We start from the raw sequence: 23,732 nt of genomic DNA on the forward strand, positions 1-23,732 counted from the left end.
GTTTTGGTGTATTTCCCAGATATCAGCTACAGTAAGATGTAAGCACCTCGTCGTATTATATCAAAGAGAAACAAAAGCACTAGGGTCAACTATTGGCTAGTTTCGGTTTTGCTTGCAACTTGCGTAATGCTTCGCAACCTTTTTTGAATTTCTAGTATGTTTTGTATTCAATGTTTAAAAAAAGCCCTGTGAACAAGGTTGTTTTCCTTTACATTTTTGCCTCATTTTAAAAATTTGCGTAAAAACTCAACGGTGCGCAGTGATCTCACTTGATGTAAGGTTTCGTATTTTGCACACGTGAGTAGCGGTAGTTCTCAGATATAACTTACAGTTCAGAATGCAGTAAAAACAACAAATGCAGAAGTTTGCAAAAAAAAAGGAAAAGGGGAAGTTGTTTTGCAGCGTACACTCAGAGCGACAAATACGTAATCATGCAGCGTGAAACAAACATGATCTAAGTAATATGTGCAGGTAAAATAATGTTATCTGACGTTTATTAAATTTTAACCAACAACCAACTTTGGTCTTTTGATCATAGCTAGTGAATTTAAGTCAAAAATTTCTCTCACATGGCTTGGCACTGCTTAGGTAAAGCTAGCCGTACCTAACAGCCGTACCTAAGCCGTACCTTAACCGTACGTAACTACACTTTTCTTTTTAAGGTAAGGTAATGTATTTTAATGGAAAAAACTGAGCTAATCGTAGTGGTAAATTTGTTGTGTCACTGAATTTCTGTTTCTCAATCGCCAATGAACCCGCAAAATACGAAAAATGTTAACGAAACATCTTGCCCTTATAGAAACCAAACGGGGGAGAGCGCGGGAAGGTGATTCCCAAATCGACAAATTAAGTACGGCTGGCAATAAAAAGGTGGTTAGTACGAGCGGTGAACTTCAATGCGACTTATCAAGTAAAGTAAAATAAAGGGGATAGGTAAGGAAAAGAGAGGAAAAATATGAAAATTATAAGACAACATATATTTTACGGTTGGGTCCTATCATATAAGAAACAACTTTGAAGGCTAAAATATGTACAATAAAAACGAAATTAAGTTAAGTACGGCTAGCTAAAATAAGGTACGGCTGGACCATATTAAGGTACGGCTGGGTCCTATCATATAAGAAACAACTTCAAATGCTACAAATGTTCAATAAAAACAAAATTAAGTTAGGTACAGCTAACCAAAATAAGGTACGGCTGGACAATATTAAGGTACGCTGTGTGTTTATGTTTTATCTCGCGGAAAACCGGAACCCAGAACTTTAAAGAGGACTTAAGTTAAATGTGAGTAAATAAAGGCTAGTAATGTTAGATGCCAAGTTAGAGTCTCGATTACTATTGAATAAATCTTTTGGAATTGACGGAAAATTTCGTTTTTATTGAACATTTGTAGCATTTGAAGTTGTTTCTTATATGATAGGACCCAGCCGTACCTTAATATTTTCCAGCCGTACCTTATTTTGGCTAGCCGTACCTAACCTAATTTCGTTTTTATTGAACATTTGTAGCATTTGAAGTTGTTTCTTATATGATAGGACCCAGCCGTACCTTAATATTTTCCAGCCGTACCTTATTTTGGCTAGCCGTACCTAACATAATTTCGTTTTTATTGAACGTTTTTAGCATTTGAAATTGTTTCTTATATGATAAGACCCAGCCGTACCTTAATATTATCTAGCCGTACCTTATTTTGGCAACCGTATTTAAATTTAGCCAGCTGTAGTCACTTTTAGCGCTAGCTCTAATATTGTCCGCAGCGTAATAATGTTCAATCTTACTTTACTAATGTTTTTCATACATTGAATTTTAAAAATCTCTTTTGTATTTGTATTAAAATCATTTTATAAAAATTATAATACATGTAAGATATATTATTATCGGTATTTCATCATTGAGGATTCCCTGGGGGTTACTGGGGCTCGACGATGGAGTGCTCCATTTTGCATCATTTTTATCGGCATAGATATTCACCTAAAAGACGAAATAAAAGTTAGACAATTTAACTTTGATATACATTAACTACTAATTTTAAGCTTAAAAGCAAGTGGTCTTACACAGAGCTGCTAATTACGAATTTTCTTAAGTACGGCTAAGGTACGGCTAAGGTGCGGCTGTTAGGTACGGCTAGCTTTACTTAACCCTTGGCACTAAAGCTTGGCACCGCAAAGAGAAAGTAAATATATTAAAAAGCAAAGTAATTAAATTTGCTTTGAATTTATTAAATTAGCTATATTTCCACCTTAACATAATGTCATACTGCATTTCTGGTAAAGTAGTTATTTTATTTTAGATCATTTTTTCTGCCCATATTTAGAAGGCCTGGGCATTTGATGATGCCTGTTTCTTCAGTAATCGTTCCACATAATATACAGTATAGTCTGAATGTAATCTACCACATCTATATATATGCTAATATCATACCTTTGGCTGGAGGATGGGAATATTAACGAATTGTTCTCCTTTCTCTTTTATGGCGCCGTAGATTAGTGGTTATAGCTCTCGTACTCTGCGGGAGACCAGGGTTCGATTCCTCTTGATAACAATTCCACACGGGCGAGTGAATGTTACCATAGCCCCGGGTTAACCCAAGCCATGTGAGGGAAATTGGGAAGATGGCACACTGTGTGGGCCGTTGGATGTTGCAGGGAGTTGTCTAGTAGAGCGCGGGCTCTAATTGGGTCTGTGTAGCTCAAAATGAGCTTTAAATACTCTAGGACTCTCTGTCTAAGCCATGGCCCCTCCTGGAAATAATAGACAGGGTATATCCCTCGATATTTGTGAGGCTAGCCATGTAAAATATGCACATCTATCTATCTATCTATCTATCTTGACTCCTGTTGCAAAAATGTACACAAGGTGACTTTCTTTGATTGGTGTGATGAAACTATGTTTGCATAGTTTCGAAACCAACAGTGACGATATTCAGAACTTTATACCCATTTCATTCAGCTTTGACATTTTTCAAACAAATTACTGCATCCTTTTTAGCTTTCTATGATCCTATTTTGGTAGTTGTTCAGAGAAGTATGGCAGGATGGAAGCTTTCTAGTGAGTGAGTGTGAATAAATCCCGCTTTGATCATTTATCTAAGATCTTATTTTGATGGTTTTCAAACAAATTACAGTGACATTTTAGCTTACAATCCTATTTTTATAGTTTTTAAAAGAATTATAGCAACGTTTATCTTTGTAAAATCCTGTTTAGATGATTTTCAAGCAAATACAATGAAATCTTATCTGTTTACAATCTCATTGTGATCGAAATACAGCAACGTTTTAGTTGTTTATGATCCCATCCCGTTTAAATACTTTTAAGTGAACTGCACAAATGTTTTAGCTTCTTCCTTGTTCACAAAACTGCTCTGCAACTTATATTTTTAAGATGTATTGCTAATCATCATTCATCATCATTCTCGGCTTAACGTCCGTTTTCTATGCTAGCATGGGTATATTAATGACCCTCTTCCAATCTGATCTAGACTGTGTTAGATCTAAACTCAACTTCCTCTGTATCCAGTCTGTACTTATAACCTGCTAAGTCATTCTCGATCTGCCTCTGGGCTTTGCCCCAGGAACTATCAAGTCTCTACACTTTCTTACCCAATTATCCTCCTCCATTCTTTCCAAGTGCCCCCAGCCAATTCAATCTTCTTATCTGGAAAACATCTTTAATTCTACGGATACTTAGCCTGCTTCTTAGCTCATCTGAACTCTTTCTGTCAGACTGGCGTTACACATCCACCTAACCATTCTCATATTCCTTTCTAAACGGTCAAGATCTTCCTGCTTTATTGCCCATGTCTCACTACCGTACAACATAACACTTCTTACACAGGCCTCATACAACCTACCTTTTACCTCAATTGACAGGACTCTGCTAGTCAACAAAGGAAGTAACTCTCTGAACTTTTTCCAAGCAGAACCTATACATAACCTATGTATTGCTAATAACTTTCATATTTGGTTATTGCAATTTATCAAAAATCGATGACATCAATAATAATATACTAAAACTGATTTTTTAACCTTTTTGTGATCTAAAAATCCATTGTGCTAAGCTATTGTTTATCAGAAAGTCAATTGTTGTTTTAAAAAGAAGCAAAGATTATCTCAGTGTTCATCAAAGTTTGGCATATGCCGCAGATTACATACTGTATTCTACATAACATTCTCTAAACTAATATATATTCAAACATCTTTCAAATTTTTCAGTAAGCAAGATTAGAATTAGCAAATATGGTCTTTGGTTCATTTTGTGATTTTTCCCCATGTGTTCTTTTGCTCAAATAAAGTTATAAAGTTTTATGCTTGGCAATTATACAATATAAGGCTTTTGAATAAAAAAATATAATTTGTGAAGCTAAAACTGAAATAATGTAATTACTTTTAATGCTTGTAATGACATTAAAATATTGAATGCTTGCTGTAGTGACCAGGCCTATGATATATATTTTTTTTCTTAACTTTTTTGCCAACCCTTTTTTATTATATTTTTTCTTTACTTTTTTATACCAATCTTTTAATTTTTATTTAATAAAGTTATTTCAGAAGCTGATCAAATTTAGATAAACTTTCATTTTAGATACAATAAATTCTTTTATCAGAGGATAACAAAGATGCAAAGAAAACAGTTTGATTTTATTTGAATGAGCCAGGCTGTACATAAGAAACTCACACAAATAGTCTGTAGTTGTTTGATATACATAATATTTATGTCTGTTGATTGCTACGAGGAAAAGGCAGAAATTATTTTACTTAATTCTTAGTGATTTTTTGTTCAAAACACTTATCTTAAAAATGTCTTTAATAGCTTATTAAGCTTAAGCTTAAGTTTAAAAGCTTAAGTTTTTAAAACAATTAACTTTTAAATTGTCTTTTAAATTTGCATAATGTTGCATAATATAATATTTTTTAACTTTTGAATAAGATTTTAGAGGCAGTATTTAGATAATAAACAAAGTTTGTACAATTTATTTGTTTTATTTTCTCTTTGTTTAGCATGTTGTGAGAATTTGTTGTTCCATGTTTTCCTTTCTCTCAGTTCCTTTTGCAGACACTTCTCTTCTCTGTCAGTTCTAAGTTATTATTTGGTAGGGATAAGTAAGATAAGTTTTCTTCACAATAACCAGGATTATACCTTTTCTCCCTCTTAACCTTACTGTTAGTATTTTCTTACAGTGCAATGTAAACAGTGGAGTTACTGAGATGTGTTTACTGTTGGAGTTGTTATGTTTTGGAGGGTAAAATTTACCAACACAGACTAGAAGAAAAATTGAGATCCAAAAAGGTGATGAAGTATCACTTTTTTTGTTTAGTGATGTTAAAGCCTGCCATTTTCAAGTAAAGTTCATAAAACTACAGAATACTATAGTGCAGGCCATGTAAATTAATCTTGCGTTGTGCAATGCATGTGATCAGAAATGTCTGCAAATTAAAAGTATCCGAAACTCAAAATGCATTTTGGCACCAACAAAATTATTGAAGTTTAGGGTACATAATTTATCATGCACTGGTGACTATGCACTCGAATACAGGTTTCTTGTTTTGATAGCTAACAAATTTCTTTCAGAATCTGATATAAAGTTAATATGCATTTTAATAATAAGAAACATGTTTTAAAGATGCAAAAAAATTAAGTTTAGAGGCTTAAAAACAAAACAATGAGGGATAAATTGCATGACTGGGCCTTCTGGGTGTGTGAATTGTCACTCTTGCAACAAAAACTTGTGGCAAGGCCCGTTCTTTATTATAACATTATGTTTATAGAAATTACAAATTTATAGATAATGGTTCCAGTGTTTACTGTTCACTGGTTAAATTTTCCCCTGATCTTTTTAAACTTTGAGTTTTCATAACATCAATGTCTGGGATGATGCACATGGACATACAGACACTCTTCAGGGTGCGCTGTTTCTTCCTGTGTGTATTTTTTCCTGTGTGTATTTTTTTTTTTTAAATTGTTGTAGGGTGTTGCATATGATTTGTTTTGTTTTTTAATAAACTGGTTTATAGGGGGCAGTAAAATTATTGGCGTGTTTTGGGGCATGTGATCACACACGTCTCCTGACCTGTTCCAGCATTATTACAATGTTTCTATTAGGGATAGGTTTGTCCCTCCAGAATTCTGTAGAATTGGCAAATAACGAAATTAAAATTGGCATTTTTTCTTTTCTTTAAAATCATAATAAACACAAGTATAAATGTTACACAACAAATAGTCTAATTTTAGAACTTTTTTATTTTAAACCCAATCCTACTTGTTTCCTGCTGCACCAGGCAGGAAATAGAACTTTGTAGATCATCCTGGACCTTTTTTTTGATATGATGTACAATGGTAGGATTTGTAGTGCTTTTTTTCCTTTTTTTATTGGTCTAACATACCTAATATCTTTTAGGTGATAGATCTTTTGACAAACCTAGTGTGTGTGTATTTAATATTGTACAAATTTTTCCTTTCGCTATCTTCATACTAAAGACAAGCTATAAAACAAACTAGTTCATTGGGAAGAAAGGAAGTTCACAGGATCGTAATTACGATGGAATTGCTGATTGCTGCCATTGATTTCCCAGTACAGGGGAATCAGCCATACAGGTTTTCGGGAATAAACAACATTTAAACTTTGGCCCTTTACTATGCAGTTTAAATTAAAACTTAAAACTTAAGCCTGCAGTTAGACCTTATAACCCCCTGCCACCAAACATGTTTTACCTGAAGTTCAGATTCGACACAAAAAGTTGTTGTTAAGTTTCATAATTTTTAGCCAATCAAGTTTACCGGTCTTAAAATATATATGGTTAAATTTTGTTTCATAGATTTTTTCATTGAACAATGGTATTTGAATCGTTAGTTGTTGATTTGTTAAACAAATACCTGGGACAATATGTAGAAAACTTAGATGCATCCCAGCTAAAGATTGGAATATGGGGAGGTATAAAGAGTATTTTGTTTTGATTGTTTTTATTGTTTATTATTCTTTTATAATATTTTTTTATTAATTAAATCTTTACTTCAATTACAAATAAAAAAATTGGTGAAAATCTAAATTCTTCGTCCTTGAATTTTAATACACATATAACTTACCTTCATTCAAGTTTATTTTGTGTATCTTTTCTTGGAAACCTGTATATCACGAAAATATATGTTCTCTAGCCATCTTTCAAAATAAATTTTATTTTTTACTTATTATAGGAAATGTTGTTTTGGATAATCTGGAGTTAAAAGATACTGCATTGGTAATGCTTGGTTTTGCAAGTTATTATAAAAACAATTACACAGGGTTACCAGGCCTCCTCATAACTCCTCGAATCTCTCAAATTCCAAAGGTCTTCTCAATTCTCCTAAAATCTTCTCAAATTTAGGTTTTAGTTAATTTTTATATATGCTGTTTTTTATTTTATTTTTTTTAATCACTACAAATGTGATCAAATATTTGTTTTGAAAAGAGTGGGAACCCTGTTACAGTATTTTATTAGAAAAAAAATCAGACATAGGAGTCTTCCCAGCTGCCAGTTTTGCCCACAGACAGATAGTGAGTATTATAAAATGATTACAAGGGGGACTAAAAAATGTGCTTGAACAATAATTTTTTCACTACATCTCAGTATAGTTCACCATTTTCGTGAATTTTTTGTTTGAGAAAGTAGTTTCTCGACCTAGACAAGTTATTCATCTTGTTTGAAGCAAAAAATTTTTTGGTTAAGCAAATTTATTTTTCTCCAATAAGCATTGTCCAATGCTGGGAAATTGTTACACTTACTGTGATTACTTTACACTTGGCAGACTTTTACCTATTTCATACATTTTAGGATGATTTGGACCTACCTATTAAGGTTGTTCATGGGTTTCTAGGTAAAGGATATATTATTATTAGATTTTATTTAGTTTTCTTACTTTTTTTGGGTCTCTTAACAACCCTTTCATAATTTTTCTGTAGTACAGGTTTATCTCCAAATCCAACGTGTGATTTTTGAAAACACTAGATTGTCATGAACATTATAAATAAAAAGTATGTTTGTTTATAGGAAGGCTAACACTTTCTATTCCATGGAAGAATCTATACAATGAATCCACTGTTGTTGTCATTCAAGATCTCCATGTTCTGGCAAGACCAAATTTTGGTATGTTGTAACTTTTTATTATTATTCCAATGTTATACACATTGCATATGCTGACATACTAGCCTACAATAACATTTGGCATATTTGAACTTGTATTCTATCCTTCACTTTGCCAGCTGGTTTTGATCCCTACATAATTATTTGATCACTACTGTAGCTTGAGAAAGGCAACATTGTGTACAAAATACCAAACAATAATTTGTTTCTGCCTAAATAACCTTTTTTTTGCACATTTTAGATATAAAATACAATGAAGAGAAAGAAGAAAAAGCCAAATTAGAAAGAAAGAAACAACAAATATTAAATATCGAAGAAGCAAGATTGAGAGAGGAGAAAAAGAAAAGCTGTATGGATGTTTATATAAGTTACCAATATGTGTGAAAAGAGTGATGGATGTAAACAAAATGTTGTGCACCAAACAATTTCGTAGTTTTAGTTGTGGTTTTTCATTGTCTTTACTTCAAAATTGCAGATTTGCCTGGACTGTTTCATTAAACATAAACCGTAAACATTGACAAAAAGCACTGACCAACTGGTTTCCATTTTTTATTCTCACACTATAGCTAAAAAGGACAAAGAGGACGAAGATGGTTTTGCAGAAAAACTTGCAACGAATGTTATTAAAAACCTTCAGGTATAAATAAAAAAACATCAGTATTTAACAAAATTTACTCGTACTGTTGTTTATATGGTACAAATTTTCTTCATTTTTAGATCACAATACAAAATATACATGTGCGGTATGAAGATTCTGTAAGTTCCCAGAACAAAAATTCTGTTTTTTGACATATTTTGTTTTTGGCAACATGGTCATGCAATTAAGTGTATAAGTAAAGCTAGAGATTGTCAAGAAAATTTTTTTTTTTCTGTCAGCTGAAAAGTCAACTGCATAACCGATGCAACTCATTGTAGTAGAATGAACATTAAATGTGACAGTTTTGGAATTTGGAATACTGCTAAATTTTATGCTGAAAATACGGCATTGGTACAGTCTTCTCAATTAGGATGTGAACAGGTGTGTGACACATCACAAACTGATATGCTAATTTTGTGATCAAGTCACACTACTTTTTATCCATTTTCAGTCCACATATAACTGATTTTTATCAAGCACAAAAATTCAGTATAATATAAATATAAATATAAATCAGTTTCCTGAGTTAGCTATTTTGTGTAGTGCAGAATAATTGAGTTAAAATTTTTCATATACAAATAGCCCTCTGGCTTTTATGTAGTGAATAACAAATTGGGATAAGCATGTCCAGATATACACACATCAAACAAATATAATGCTCACAATGTTTTTAAACATTGGTTTAGAGCTTGAATATGGTAAACTTGTTTTGTGTGATAAAAAATAATCAAGTTGTCTGATAGAGTATGTTATGCGTGTGTTAATTTAAATGCGTGCTAAACATTTTATTTTAAAATTCCGAACTGTATAAAAGATGATCCTAATAAATAAAAAATGACCCCTGGTTTTACCATCATTACAAATAAAACATAACCTACAGAGAAAATATAACACTTGGGACAAGGTTTGGGGTAAATAGCACTATGAACAAAATGGCAAACCATGGCAGTGAGTACAGCATCTCTTTGTTCACTTTCATATGACATTAACTAATTATAAAGTACTTTCTACAATGAACCAAGGTGTTTTGTTAATGTCTTTAGCACTTTTACACCACTTACAGGACTGTTAGGAGTGAAATAAATAGATTTACACGTGCGATGTGTAGCACAAGTGTTCTTTTCTTCATGGAATTCCCTGAAACTGTTTTAAATGATCAAGTTGAAGGATGTATATGGTAATTGTCTATTTAATTTGAGTTTTGGTGGTTATATACTTTGCGGTATAGCTACGCTCTTGTTAAACAATGTGTTATGTTTGTTGTGTGGAATTTGTGAGCATCTTTTTGCTTGTGGAAAGCATGATTAGTTGCCAGTCAATAATTTGACCATTCATGTTTGTATCCTGACAGTCAAATGTCAAATTTCGGCATTCATTAGCAGTTGACCTACCGTTATTTTAAGTGTCGTTGTAGGGCATACTACCAATGCTTACAGCATACAGCAAAACATTTTAAAACTGTCACAAGGGTAGAAAAAAAGTAGCTGTTTCTGACAAATAACGGTCTTGAGTAAAGTTTGTGTAACAGCTGGTGTTTAAATCTTGTGTTGGCTGCATTGAACAGTGTATTTCCATTCCACTACATCTATAATGCAAAGTAAAAAACTAAAAGATCATTATAAATTGCTAAATCATATCATTGATAGAAAACAGTACAGAGGATATTATACTTGTTCCAAGAATCAAAAACATGTTTCAATTGGTCAACTAGGATTACCCAAATTGCAAAATGTTCCACAATTAGTAAACTATATTAATTTTTTTTTTAGGTTAGTAATCCTGCCACACCATTCTCCATTGGTGTCACTTTGGAAAATCTGTCTGCACAAGTAAGATATCATGCTATTTTAATATAAAAGTGCAACCTGGTTAACTGACATTGAGAAAAAACAAATAGGAAAATAGAGAATAGGGAATAATCCAATTTTACCACACATTAGCTAACATAGCATTTACTACTTGTCAGCATTTTACTAAACAAATCTGCACAATAGATCTGTTAGAGTTTATAATAAGAAATAAGAAGAGATTCTTATTGACTATTTGAGAACTTATAACTTGTGTTTAATATCCAGCTAGAAAGTTCCAGATTACAACTGCAAAATAGTATTGTTAGAAAATCTTTAAGAAAAGAAAAAAACGCCCAAGTTATCATGTTTCCAAACAACGTTTTTTTATGCAGACTACTGACAAAGACTTTCTTCCTCAAGTAATCAAAGAATCAGTAACTCTTATTCATAAGGTATGGATAGCAAAGTTTTAATTATATTTTTTGCATTAAAATTGTGAGCTGTTTCTAATTATCGAGAATTACATAGAAAATATAGTTTAAAATCGCATTGTTTTTGTTTAGCTGGTACTCATGGACAACCTTGCATTGTACTGGAACCCTGAAGAAAAATTAAAGCAACTGTCAAAGGAGGAATGGCTGGTAGGATTTTGTTGTTGGGACTGTTTTTTTAAAACATTGTCAGATATTGTTTTCAAGCTTTAAACTAATTATTTTAGAGTGAATCAAAGAGCCAGATTGCAAGGAAGGATAGCAAACCATCTGATATGAAATATAGTAAGAATTTTTATTTGTAATAAAAGGGGAGCAAATGCTGTTAATTTTTAAACAAATAAAAAATAAGTATTTGTAATAAGTAGATTGGAGTGGCTTATTGTCAGTATCAGTTTTGTAGCAGGAACGTTTTTGCATTAATACTTGTAGTATTTACCTGTGTTTAACTGCTACAAAGTTGAATGTTTTTTTAATGTTCTTTAATCATCTACAGTAGTCAGTATTGTCAGTAACGTAAAAAAACGAAATAGGTGCTATTTTTTTTAAAATAGGGTTTTTCACTCCTGTTACAGTTTTGTAGTCTGAAAATGTTTAAAAAAATTTGAAAAAAGCATTGGTAACTATTTTACTAAAATTTGGTTTATATCATGCCAGTCCCTGCAAAAGTCGAAAAAGCAAAGCACAGAAGAAAAACAAAGACAACTGTTTCTTATAATAAATTTCAATGAATTTAAAGTACTTTCAAGTAAAAAAAGACCTACTTAGCCTTGGAAATAGCTGCTACTAAATCCTTTTGTTGTGTTATATATTTGTAATGGGTCTTGGAAATAATTTGATTTATTTTTTTTAATTGATAGTTTATTTGTATTTTTATTTTATTCTAAACATCTATTATATTAATGATAGATGTTCATTTTCCTTTAATGTGGCTAAAAAAGTTATGGCTAAATTTGTTAAGTTTATTGACGTTACATCAGGACATAAGTATCTGTTTGAGTGACGTCAATGCTAAAAATAAAATTAGAGAAGCCATTGCGTTGCACATTTTGAGTTTAAGCCTAAATAACTTGGAAAAGTGTGGAAATAACTAAATTCGTCTCCTGCACAGGAGGTAATTAGAGACCACCTTGGACCAAAATGGGACCTATTTCCTTAAGCTGGTCAATCCACCTTTAAACACCAATATCTCTTTAACCATTTGTTAAAAGTACACAATTCTATACATTTTCCTAATCAGTGTTTCAATCTCTTTGCAATGGAAGCAACTGTCAGGTCTTTGTTTACGTCAAATCTATAAACCCCTATATTTCCTTTTTTTGATGGAATAATCTTATAATTTTATTTTGATCAGAGTTTCAAGCTCTATACAGTAGAGGCAAAAGGTAAACTAATTTCTATAAAAAATTTCCTGCAACTTTCATTGCTAAAAATTTAACGAAAGGGTTTCTTCCATTGTTCTTCTGATTGAGTTGGCAGCCAGCAGTGCCAATGCAAAAGCCATTGTAGTAAAAATTCAACTTAGGTTAACGTCAGTAATTAGTGACCAAAGTGTTGAAGTGGAAAGGCAGGGTGTGTGTGAGCCTTTTTTGGGGGGCTTACGGTTATTTTCTATATAATAATACACTATGACAAAAAAGTGCCTGATATATGGGACATGCTGATGCTTAATATTATTTGCTTTTATTAAAATAGATCTCAACTTTCTGCCAACATAAGTGGATTTTCCATGTAACTTCATCTGGTTATTATTTAATTTTCTAAAGTGAGCTACTTAAAAAGCCATCCCTGTCATTTTTAACTAACTAACGAATTTTTCAAAAATTACCAGAAGGCTTTATGATTCTAATTATTGTTTATATATATATATTATTTTTGATATTATTATTTTATTTTAGTTTTACAACCAATCGTGGCTTCAAAAAGATTGAAAATCAATACTAAGCCTGGATCAAACTTGGATATACCTAAAGTAAAACATTTTTCGTGCTGCTTTAATCTCTGCCTTAAATGTTTGCAGAAACTTTATCTTCCTTTTTTTCTTTTTCAGATTTTTTTGAGTTTGGTTCTGGAAGAACTTGGCATTGTTTTGCTTCAAGCACAATATCATGGACTAGTGCACCTACTAGAATCTTTTGAACGTATGAATAGAAATGTTCCATTTAGAAAGTATCGACCACATGTCTCTCTTAAAGGGAATGCAAAGATTTGGTATGTCTAGTTTACTGTTTTTGCATTGGTCTTTGTTGTTTTATCCTTTTACTTTGACATTGTAACAAATATTTGTTGACTTCATAAAATTTTAAGCCATTATTTTGAAAGCCAGGTATAAAGAGATGTGAAGTTATATAAAAATTAATTAAACTATGTAATATGCTGTGTAGATACTGAAAGATCAACCTAAAAATTTTAACAGTTTATTGACCATCAGGATTTTTTTATCATGAGCTGGCAAATGATTTTAAAATTTATATATATTTTTAAGTCCATTTGTATTTCAATTTTAATCTTGAAGAAAAATAAGCATGTTAAGCAAGTGAATATCAAATACATTATATTCAGAATGCAGACCCACATCAATGACAGTGTTTTAAACACTAAAGTGTCTATCTTGAAAAATATTCAAAAATGATAAAAACTACTCTCTCTTGTTTTTAACATTTTCTCCAGAAAAGTGAACATTTTTTACTGATCAGTTTTTATTTTACTCAGGTGGAAATATTGTATGGACAGTGTTCTTATAGAAGATATACAGAGAAGATCAGAAATGTGGAAATGGGAGAACATACAACAACATAGGTTACTTTTCTTACCTTCAATTACCTTAATAATTTCAATGGTACATCAATGATTATCGGTAGGCACAGATATGAGACAATGTGTGATGCTTAAAATTAAACATGTTTCGAAACAAAGAATAAAAAAGGTGTTTGTTTATAAAGTAGAAAATCTTCACAAATAAGAAAATGTGCTATCTGCCTTTTAAGAACCCTAATATTGATATTTTGTGATGCATTTTCTTTTAGACGTTAACCCTATTATATGGGTGCTTTTGGCCCATGTTACTTTAAAAAGAGGAGGGCCATAAATCTCAAACTAGCTATGCTTATGTTGATGCAGTTGTATAACGCCTTAATACAAATTCATTTAAAGTAAAACAAATTTTTGATGACGTAACGGTCACAGTCACATTTCTAAAATAGACCATTTCTCCATTTTTAAATATACTTTAAGTTCTCACTACGCTACCGTCTTAATTATTGATAGACTTGTACCAAAAAATCATTTGATGTTAAAATAAAATTATAAAGTTATTGAGATCAACAATGATATTAAATCTGCAAGAAAGTTAGCTATTTAAGCAACACAGATAAAAAATCTCTTTTTTTTAGAATTATTGACACTTTGAGTTTTAAGTTAAGAAAACAATATATTTACATTCTTGGGATCGGATTAATATTTCCTTCCAATCTGGTCCATAATTTATAACTAGATCCCATATATTACCTTAGCAACCCCTTGGTAACCCGAAGTGAATAGTATACATGTAATAAACATTAATAACAAATACAACACTTTTTTAACACTTACATTAAAGTAAACAATTTTCAATGTTCATAAAAATTTTCTGAACAAATTTGTTTTCATCACAAACCTCAATAAAAGTTTTGAAATCACAAAATTTCAGCACTCAATTATGTGCCCAACAAAACTTCAAATTCATACTTAAAATCACCTAAAGTAACCTACTTTTGACAAATATACCATTAGAGAAAATATGTGACAGTCTAAAATTTGGTCCTTTACAAAATAAAAATACTGATAATTGGAAAAAATAATTAATGCTTACCCCTAGAAAATGCACAAAGTGCACATATACTTTTTTGGTTTTGAAGAACTTTTAAATTAATCTCAATAATCTCTTAGGTACTGTATTTTTGCATCTGTGGCAAGACTTTTCTTCCGTTCACTAAATTAAAAATGGTTGTTTTCATAAATAGAACATAAAATTAGTCACATTTTATACATAGAAGGTAGGGCTAGGAAAATAATATAGGCATAAATATTACTGGATTCTTCAATAAATGAATTAATTTTGCGTTTTATAGGAGAATTCTACTCAAGGGATAATTGTTATATAGGGCAGGGTACCTAGCATGAAAGGTTTTTTACACCAAAATGTTGTACAATTTTGTAACTTTTCAATGAAAGCAAAGAGATCCCTAGCATTACATGTACAAGTTTGCTAGCAAATCTACTCCAAATAAGCACGAAAACATTGCCTCGTTTTTTCTTTTTAGGGTCTAATTCCGAATTTGTATTGGAAAGTTGCTCTTGGTGCTTTCCTGTTGTAATTTTTTATCTTCACACTGTGATAAAATTCTAACAATTCATTTATACTTAAAAAAACAGATACTTTATGAGAGTGTAGTATGCCCAGAACATAAATATTTTTGTTTCATATTCATAAATGCTTGTACTTTTTAGCCTAAAACTTAGAGGTGTGTCAAGCAAAAAAGTTTTTTTATATATATATTGAGATTTCAACTTATAAACAGATTAATATTTGTTATTTTATATTTTCCTTTTTTATCTTTTTTCTGTCGAAAATTTATATTTTTTATTTTAACTAGATATTCTATGAATTATAACTTTTCCAATGATATAAAAATCAAAAGCGCAACAAAACAAAAATAACGATTTAGGTGTTTCATGTATCTTTAATAATGTTGTTCCCTACTAATATTCTCACTGATGCTAGCAATGTTTTCTTAGTAAGAAATTTAATTAAAAATAAATTCTTTATGGCACTTTGTTCTGTAGAACATTGTGCAAAGGTTATCAGAAAAGATATAAAGAGAAGATTTCTACAAAGAGTCCATCTAAGACGCTACTTGCTGAGTTGGAGGTTAGTATGACTTGTTTACCACAATCATGGCTTATATTTGACATGAATGTCTCTTGTAATTTTGTTGCAATCATTGTTAATATGTAGAACATGGAAAATCAACTGAATGTTGTCAGCATCACAATATTTCGGTCATTGGCAGAAAATGAGGTTAGTTTAAGAGGCAAGACAGTCCTGTTCTTTTTACTTTGTTGTTTATGCTTTACATATAACATTTTTAGGTTATTAGAGAGAGAAAGTTGAAGCAGGAAGCAAAATCTGGTGGATTTTTTGGATTCTTCTCTTCCAAAAAGAAAGATGAAAAAGTGAAAACTACCAGTAAAATTGAAGGTATTAACATTGCATCAGATACTATTAATAATCTTACAATGCTTACGTGTTTACAAACAAATCGGGTCCAGAAATGTTACTTATAAATAGGTTCTGTCAGTTTCAAAGAATAGTATGTGTTTATATTTAATATACGGTATGTTAAGGTATGTTAAACAAAGTAGTAACTAATATGGAGGTTGTAAACACTAGTCACCAAAATTTGTTTTTGTCTTGTTTTTATTTGATTAACTTGTTTAGAAATGATGGGTGCTGATAAAGATACCGAGATGCAGAAGTTGTATAGTGCTATTGGATATAGTGAAAATGAAGTTATAACTCCTTTCCCTGCTGATGTATGCTTTTTGATCACAACCTCTTTTGTTTTTTTATTTGCAGGTGTTTTTATATTTAAATTTTTTCATGTTGGTAAAAAATTGTTTACACAAATTCCTATTATGTTGAATGGCAATGAAAATTCATGAAATTTCTGTTTAAAAAGACAAGAAACACCAGTTTTCATGTATTTTAGTAATTTTAAGTTGCCGAAGTTTGTCCTGTGAGGTCAGGAAAAAATGCTAAACGAAAAATTTCAAGGACCACATCAACATTTGTTTATGCATTTGATAAAATCTACAATTTTTATTAAAGTTCGTACCATAGTTGCTTTTATTTGAATGTTTTTTAATAGTATGTGGCTAACGTTTTTCAATTCAAATTGCAAAGAATATCTATCACTGTCAGAAGCGAATCATCAACAAAGCCTACCATTGACGTTGTTCGTTTTACTCTTGATAGTATTACTGCAGATTTATTTCAAAGACCTTCAGCAAACGCTTTGAAGTAAGTTATATTGCAAGGTTGGTGTATGTTTAAGCGTGTTAACCTACATAAATTTTATAGTTTCTTTAATTTACAAGATTTCTATAATTTTTCTTAACTGCTTTAAACATGGAAAGAATGCAGTTTGTAAGATGTTGACATTTTAAAATCTTCATGAAAGCTTATTTATTTTGCAGGGCATGTGTAAAGATAGGGAAAATGAAATTATATGGTACTCCAAATGATCAAGAAGTTCCATTAATGATTCGCAATGCAAATGAAGGTATGCCAAGCTTTTTGTTTAATCGAAATAATTGCAAAAAAATAAGTTTTCACATCTTTTGAATATTATTTTTAGGAACAGTTGACAATGCTCTTCCATTGGTCGATTTTGTCTTTGAAACAAATCCATTGAACAAAGAAGATATTGATCAGTGCATAAATGCCGTTTGCCAGCCATTAGAAATTATATATGATGCTGTAAGTAATGTTATTTGCAGAGTTAAAGAAAAAGTTGGCATCCTGCTTCATTGATTAAAAGTTCAATAATAAAAAAAATCACACACATAGTTTTAGCATATTTATATTACATTTAATACCAATAATTAGCCTAATTTATCACAAAGTTATCTTTAATCATGTCTTAGCAAGGTAATCTGTTTTTCTTACCAAATGCTGCTAAGACACTCAGTTCTTCAGTTCATATGAAGAGAATTACATGAGTGACTAAAATTACTTGCTAAGTCAAATACATTGTACAACAAAAAAATGATAAATCCTTTTTCTTTTTTTTCCTTTTAAATTGTTACCATTGACAAAACAATGCATTTTGTGCTGTTATTTTAGAACACAGTCAATGATGTCATTGCATTCTTTGAACCTCCTGAAGATGTTCTGTTGAAGGAGTATGTTTACTGTTTTTTAACCTTCTTGCAAATTATACTAGCATTGGTAATTTTTGAACACTGAATGCAGTGATGACAATTTGATTTTTTAGTCTTCAAGAAAAAGCCTACTCCACGTTTGAAGACTTCAAAGTTTCAAGCACAGCTGGCTTGTTACATGCTATTGACAAACGAAATGTAAATATTCATGTTTGCTATCAGAATAATTTACCTGGCGTAGCTATTCTAGAAACTTTGCTTAAATTGCTTTTTTTCTAGATTTTAGATGTGGATATCAAAATTAATTCATCGTACTTGATTATTCCAGATAAAGGTGTATTAGCACAGTAAGTATGAATAACTTTTTCTACTTTCACTAATTTTTTTGCAAATACGCAAGGGATGATATGATAACTAAGAGTAGTTTTTGTCTGTTTATACAAAGTTGTTTTATAGATGCACAGACAGAATTGTGGTTGATTTTGGAAGCTTTCATATCCAAAGCGATCCTAATCAAATTCGAGTTGTTAATCCCAAAGTGCGTTAACATTTTTTACTTTGAGGATTCCTAAAATTCTAATAGATTAATTATAAATGTGGGTTTATATTAAGGAAATTGATGACATAAATGAAGTTCAGGAAAAAGCATATGACCGCTTTCTTTTGAGATTGACAGATCTTCAAATCCTGCTTTGCAGGGAAGGTACAATTTATAAAATATAGTGTTACAGTTTATACGAAGAGTTGTGTCCTATTACCCTGGTGTCCACTTATTTAATTTAAACATTCACAGGTGAAGATTTACATAGTGCGAGATCCAAACCACAGTCTAAATTTCAAGTTCTGTATCCTGTTGCGTTTACTGGAAATCTTGCTAAAGCCATACTTCCACAAGATCCACGGCTGAAGCAGTAGGTCCTTTTTCTACTTATGTTCTTCGTTTGCTGATAACATTTTGTACTACACTCTGATTAACCAATAAAATTATATTCACATAGAATTTGCGTCCAGGGCGAACTTTCAAGTTTAGAATTGACTGTATCTGATGATAAACTGAGCAGAGCTGTTTTGGTATGTACACTTTTGTAAGCATAAACATGTGGAGCATTAAGATGCAAATTTCACATTTAGATTGTGTTTTACGTAATTGCTAACAAATTTTTGAACTAGCATACCATTAAGAATGGCGATTGGTGAATATTATGAATATAATTGTACTATAAAGGAAGGCTGGTTACCTTTAATATTGATTAACATGAGAGCACAGAACACAATATCGCTAACATGGTCTTTGTACTGACCTATTTATAATTAAGAAAATATGAACAATATTATTGAGTTGATAAGAGGTAAAAGTGGGAAAAATATCTGATATTGATGCAAAAAAGTTTGCAATGAAAAAACTGACATATACAGATTCACACACATCTTTTAAATAGTATTTAACGTTAAGGTTCATTTAAAAAAAAAATTGCAGTAACTGTCATTGCATTTTGATTGTTATGTTTAGAATCTCATTCTTATGTTACTTTAATATATATTACATTTATACATGCAACAAAACAGCAATTAGCAATTTTAGAATTCCATACCCTTACTTTTCATCATACCATAAGGTTAATATTAAATTTGATTATTAACATTAGAGAATGACCTGCACAGGTAACAAAATATTTTTACCGTGCTATCTTGTAAAAAAATTATCTATTAACAATCTAATTATTGTTGTAAATAATAACTACATGTGTAATACAGTCAGTTTTTTAGTTGTTCAAAATTTTACGATACCCTCCAAAATTTTAAAACTATGCTGTAATACACTAGCAAATGTTACATGGAATGAGTGGCAGGTATTATAAGTAACATCAAATTCATATAAAAAACGCCAAACTTTTAGTCACCGAATGTTAAACGTGAAATGAACTCAACATTTCAGTTGTCAATATTTATTTGGCATATTGCAATGACTTTGAAATGAATGATTATATACTTCCTCAAATGTGTTATATATTGGACTAGTTGTTATTCCATGAAAATTTTACACATCATTCTTAGCAAAAAGTATTAATTAACTCTATGGGGTCATAGGAAAATTCGTAAAATATTTAAATTTGCCATTTTTTAGTAAAAATAATTTTGACCTTTAGCACGAAATCCGTTTGCATTACATATAGACTATGAGTATATCCATAGTCATACCTGTATTTGTACGTTTGTTTGTCAAAACTACGTTCTACTGGGTAAAAACTATTTATTATTAAAAGAGAAATAGTATTTGTTGTGTTAACATGAAAAAGACATGTATCAATGCAATTTCATTAAATATTTGTTCAGTTATTTGATAGTTTACCACTTCCGAAGCCATCAAAAACTGTGATGCTTGGTGATGAACCAGATACAACTTTGACGCAGGTAGGAAGTAATATGACTTTTGGTATTAGAGATTTCATTATTCTTCTATGCAACGTCGTGACTTATTTATGTATTTTTCTTCTTTTTTTTTGTACAGCCTATTTCAAAGATTGGACAATCAGATGAGGAGTATGCTATTTCCATACCAGTTCCTAACATGACGAGTATTTCTGATGAATCTTTTCACACACCACCAGATGAAGGCATACTTTCTCTGGAACCCAGGTAAAAATTTAAATTGATAGGCTATCACAAAACTGAAGTTTTTATGAAGTGGAAAGCTTTGCCATATAACCATATTTTTTTCAGTGATGGACCTGATTTTGCATCTGGTGTGGCAAATCAAGTAAAAATCGAGCTAAAATTTGAAATTAAGAAAGTAAAATTGGCTATAGCATTGACTGATAAGGATCAAAACAATGAAAAAGACTGTGTTGAAATCATTATTGAAAATATTGGCACTGAAGTTAGGATGCGAAGGTGGGATAAGTTTGTTGATGCTAATATTGGTCGGTTTGTGTTACGAGAGATGACATATGGATTGGAAGGGGAACCTTTAGATATTTTAAGCACGCCCAAAGATGGAAACATGTTACAGGTTTCTTATCGAAAGTGTGAATTTGATGAGTCACTAAACTTGGGTCTAGGCTATTTTTATTCAGCTGAAGCGCAAATACGAGCACTTCACTTTAAAGATGAATTCCAATCTACAGAACAGTTAATCGAAATACAAGTTGCAATGTTGTATGTTATTCTCCACCAAGAAGCGCTTTTAAGTATGATGGCATTAATATATCAGGTGCTTGAACCATTAAATAAAAGAAATGAGACACCAGTCAAAGCCATCAAAAGACGTGTATCAGTGGCTGGCAGCCAGTTGAGTCTTGCCATGGCAGAGAAGGAAGAAAAAAAGAAGATGGTTGATTTAAAAGTGCATAAAGCTGCTCAGGAATTAAAAGAAAAAATTGGGGTTCACGAGGAGAGAAAATTAAAGGTTGATGCTCAGATGGATGGATTGCGTGTTTTTATTTGCTCATCACATGGCGATCTTGCTGAGGCCCATGTAAAAGGAGTCGCAGCCAATGTTATTATGCAGGATGAGAAAATGGAGGTAAAAGCACACATGACGGACCTTCAAGTTACAGATAATGCTGAAAATTCTAAATTTACAAAGATTATTTCCATGCAAAGTGAACAGGTGTTTGATCTTCAGATTGCAATGTTTGAAAATGGCAGCAAGGGTTCGAATGCGTTGAATATATCATCAGTTGATACTATTGTGAAGCTGGACATAGGACAAATGAGAGCTGTTTTTCTAAATCGATTTGTTTCTGATATCCTTGCTTTTCTTGATCACTTTGAGGATGCACAAAAAGCAATTCTCGAAGCTGGAAAAGCTGCTAGGGATAAAGCAACAGCTGCGGTAACAGAATATAGTAAACACAGTTCTCGTCATCAGCTCAATGTTACTGTTCGTGCACCAATGGTAGTGATACCAGTGCATTCTAATTCTGATTTAGCGTTATTGATAGATTTGGGTGAACTACATGTATTCAACAATTTCAAAATCTTTAATAAGAATGATGGTCCTAAAAACATCGTTATTACCGACAATATTACTGTCAAACTTTCCGACCTTAAACTTATGAAGGCATTGATTAAAGAAGGAAAAGATATAAAGGCACGGAAGGAGCTAATCAAACCAATGACATTAAAGTTGAGTGTGATTCGCAATTTGACTCCGGATAATCATGCGGTGCCTGATGTAAGTGTGGAGGGGATTTTAAAGACAATTACGTTAGCTCTAAGTGAGGAAGATTTGAGTGTTGCTTTAAAAGTTTTGCAAGGAAACATCGCAGAAGGTAAAAGACGAAGCACACCAAAAACACGTAAACTGAAAAATGATCAAGATAACCATACTCAAGATCTGCTTGCTGTTCCCACGGTAAACAGTGACCGGCTAGCAAGCATCCATGAAGAAGAAGAAACTGGAAACCTTGTGTATGAAAATGTGCGTTTCAAATTTGAATTGGAGAAAATACTGTTACAGGTGTATTTAAGACCATCAGATTTGACATTCGAAGAGGAGTTCTTAGAAAGAGATCTTGACTTCCTTTTGAGTCAATTCATCGTTGGACACCTTGATGTTGCTGGCACTATTATGTCTGATAGTGATATAGATGTCAATATTTCACTGGATACTCTCATGTTAGATGACATGCGACCAGGAAGTAAGGACACTTTGACACGGATGATTGATAATTGTCCAGAATCTTTGATTGACATTTTAGAGAAACAACAAGATATGTCTTCTGCAAAAATGATTGAGGTACAATTTAAGCAGTCATCAAAGTTGGACAAGAATATTGAAGTTAAACTGTGCAACCTTCTTTGTATACTCAATGTCGAGTTTCTCATGGTATTGATGCGGACATTATTAGCTGCAGTGCCAAAAGAAGACAGGGAAGGAGTTGATATTTTATCTGATTCTGGATCTCCCACACACAGTATAGCATCCAGTGATGAGGATACCGATGTTTCAACCTCTTATATTGACCAAAACGACGATGGAGTTGCATTGCTACCAGAAACACGGTTGCAACTGAACGTAACAAATCCTCAAATTGTACTTCTGGCTGACGCAAAGGATGTGAAAACCAACGCTTTGTTTTTGACTACAGAAGTTAATTTCCAATACCTTGAGGTAAGTAATGTGCAAAAAATGATGGGTACCGTGATGAACACTGCCATGTTGTCAACAGCTTTTAAGAAGCAACACCGCACAGATATATCAACAGTGTTGTCACTGGCGATGGTGAATTTACATAGCTCGGCACCGATAGGAGGAAAACCACATATGCATGTTAACATGTCACTTGTAAAGCTGAATATCTCCCCAAAGACAATCAGGACCGTTTCAGCTTGTGTCAGTCAAACTGCGGCCCCGCCTGATGAAGAAAGTTTAAGAGAAGCTCAAAAAGCAATGGGCCAGCTATGGGAACTGACTAATATTGTGGATAAAAAGTTGTGGTATTTGGATACACCAGCACAACATGTGTTGAGTGCAGGAAGTTTTGTACTTGCTCGAACAGAAGTTGGTGATTATCAAAATGGTTTTCTAGCCAAGAAAGATACCCATTTTACAGTGTATTTTTATCCAAATGGTTCAATAAGTCATTCTGTGTCCGATATCACGTCAGTTGTTGTTGATGTTGCACCACACAAAAAGGAGTTAACTGTGGGAGCTAATGTTGTGGCTCTGCGTTCACCAGAACATTACAGAGTTGGACGTATAATGGAGGTATTCTCTTCAATGATCTTAATGCTGACAAACATTTTATGAAGTCTTGCTTATCATTTCATT

The 23,732-nt window shown here is 32.0% G+C and overlaps 1 protein-coding gene and 1 long non-coding RNA gene across 3 annotated transcripts in view; one reads left to right on the forward strand and one right to left on the reverse strand.

Moving 5' to 3' along the window:
• The first annotated feature begins 316 nt into the window (after positions 1-316).
• The window catches only part of LOC130612242 (intermembrane lipid transfer protein VPS13A-like), a 38,212-nt gene continuing 14,796 nt past the window's right edge, over positions 317-23,732 (forward strand). The window contains exons 1-32 of one of the 2 annotated variants that reach the window (XM_057433547.1): positions 317-471; positions 6,813-6,928; positions 7,189-7,232; positions 7,806-7,848; positions 8,022-8,117; positions 8,356-8,463; positions 8,681-8,751; positions 8,832-8,870; positions 10,521-10,580; positions 10,934-10,993; positions 11,105-11,182; positions 11,260-11,317; positions 12,931-13,004; positions 13,083-13,243; positions 13,745-13,831; positions 15,857-15,941; positions 16,029-16,091; positions 16,163-16,271; positions 16,512-16,606; positions 16,942-17,093; positions 17,270-17,355; positions 17,431-17,552; positions 17,919-17,977; positions 18,070-18,154; positions 18,236-18,303; positions 18,413-18,494; positions 18,569-18,659; positions 18,750-18,867; positions 18,955-19,027; positions 20,291-20,368; positions 20,466-20,593; positions 20,678-23,669. In XM_057433547.1, the coding sequence (XP_057289530.1) occupies positions 6,829-6,928; positions 7,189-7,232; positions 7,806-7,848; positions 8,022-8,117; positions 8,356-8,463; positions 8,681-8,751; positions 8,832-8,870; positions 10,521-10,580; positions 10,934-10,993; positions 11,105-11,182; positions 11,260-11,317; positions 12,931-13,004; positions 13,083-13,243; positions 13,745-13,831; positions 15,857-15,941; positions 16,029-16,091; positions 16,163-16,271; positions 16,512-16,606; positions 16,942-17,093; positions 17,270-17,355; positions 17,431-17,552; positions 17,919-17,977; positions 18,070-18,154; positions 18,236-18,303; positions 18,413-18,494; positions 18,569-18,659; positions 18,750-18,867; positions 18,955-19,027; positions 20,291-20,368; positions 20,466-20,593; positions 20,678-23,669 (5,565 nt within the window). In that variant the 5' untranslated portion in view covers positions 317-471; positions 6,813-6,828. Of the gene's footprint in view, positions 472-4,746; positions 5,287-6,812; positions 6,929-7,188; positions 7,233-7,805; positions 7,849-8,021; positions 8,118-8,355; positions 8,464-8,680; positions 8,752-8,831; positions 8,871-10,520; positions 10,581-10,933; positions 10,994-11,104; positions 11,183-11,259; positions 11,318-12,930; positions 13,005-13,082; positions 13,244-13,744; positions 13,832-15,856; positions 15,942-16,028; positions 16,092-16,162; positions 16,272-16,511; positions 16,607-16,941; positions 17,094-17,269; positions 17,356-17,430; positions 17,553-17,918; positions 17,978-18,069; positions 18,155-18,235; positions 18,304-18,412; positions 18,495-18,568; positions 18,660-18,749; positions 18,868-18,954; positions 19,028-20,290; positions 20,369-20,465; positions 20,594-20,677; positions 23,670-23,732 lie in introns of those variants that run through there. The other variant, XM_057433548.1, reaches the window with a different exon arrangement.
• LOC130612247 (uncharacterized) lies at positions 1,805-2,388 on the reverse strand. The gene is made up of 2 exons (XR_008975420.1): positions 2,055-2,388; positions 1,805-1,971 (listed from the first exon to the last, which is right to left on the reverse strand). It is a non-coding gene; the product is annotated as an uncharacterized LOC130612247 (long non-coding RNA).

The sequence above is a fragment of the Hydractinia symbiolongicarpus genome, chromosome 10 (assembly GCF_029227915.1).
Source record: "Hydractinia symbiolongicarpus strain clone_291-10 chromosome 10, HSymV2.1, whole genome shotgun sequence".
Classification (NCBI taxonomy): Eukaryota; Metazoa; Cnidaria; class Hydrozoa; order Anthoathecata; family Hydractiniidae; genus Hydractinia; species Hydractinia symbiolongicarpus.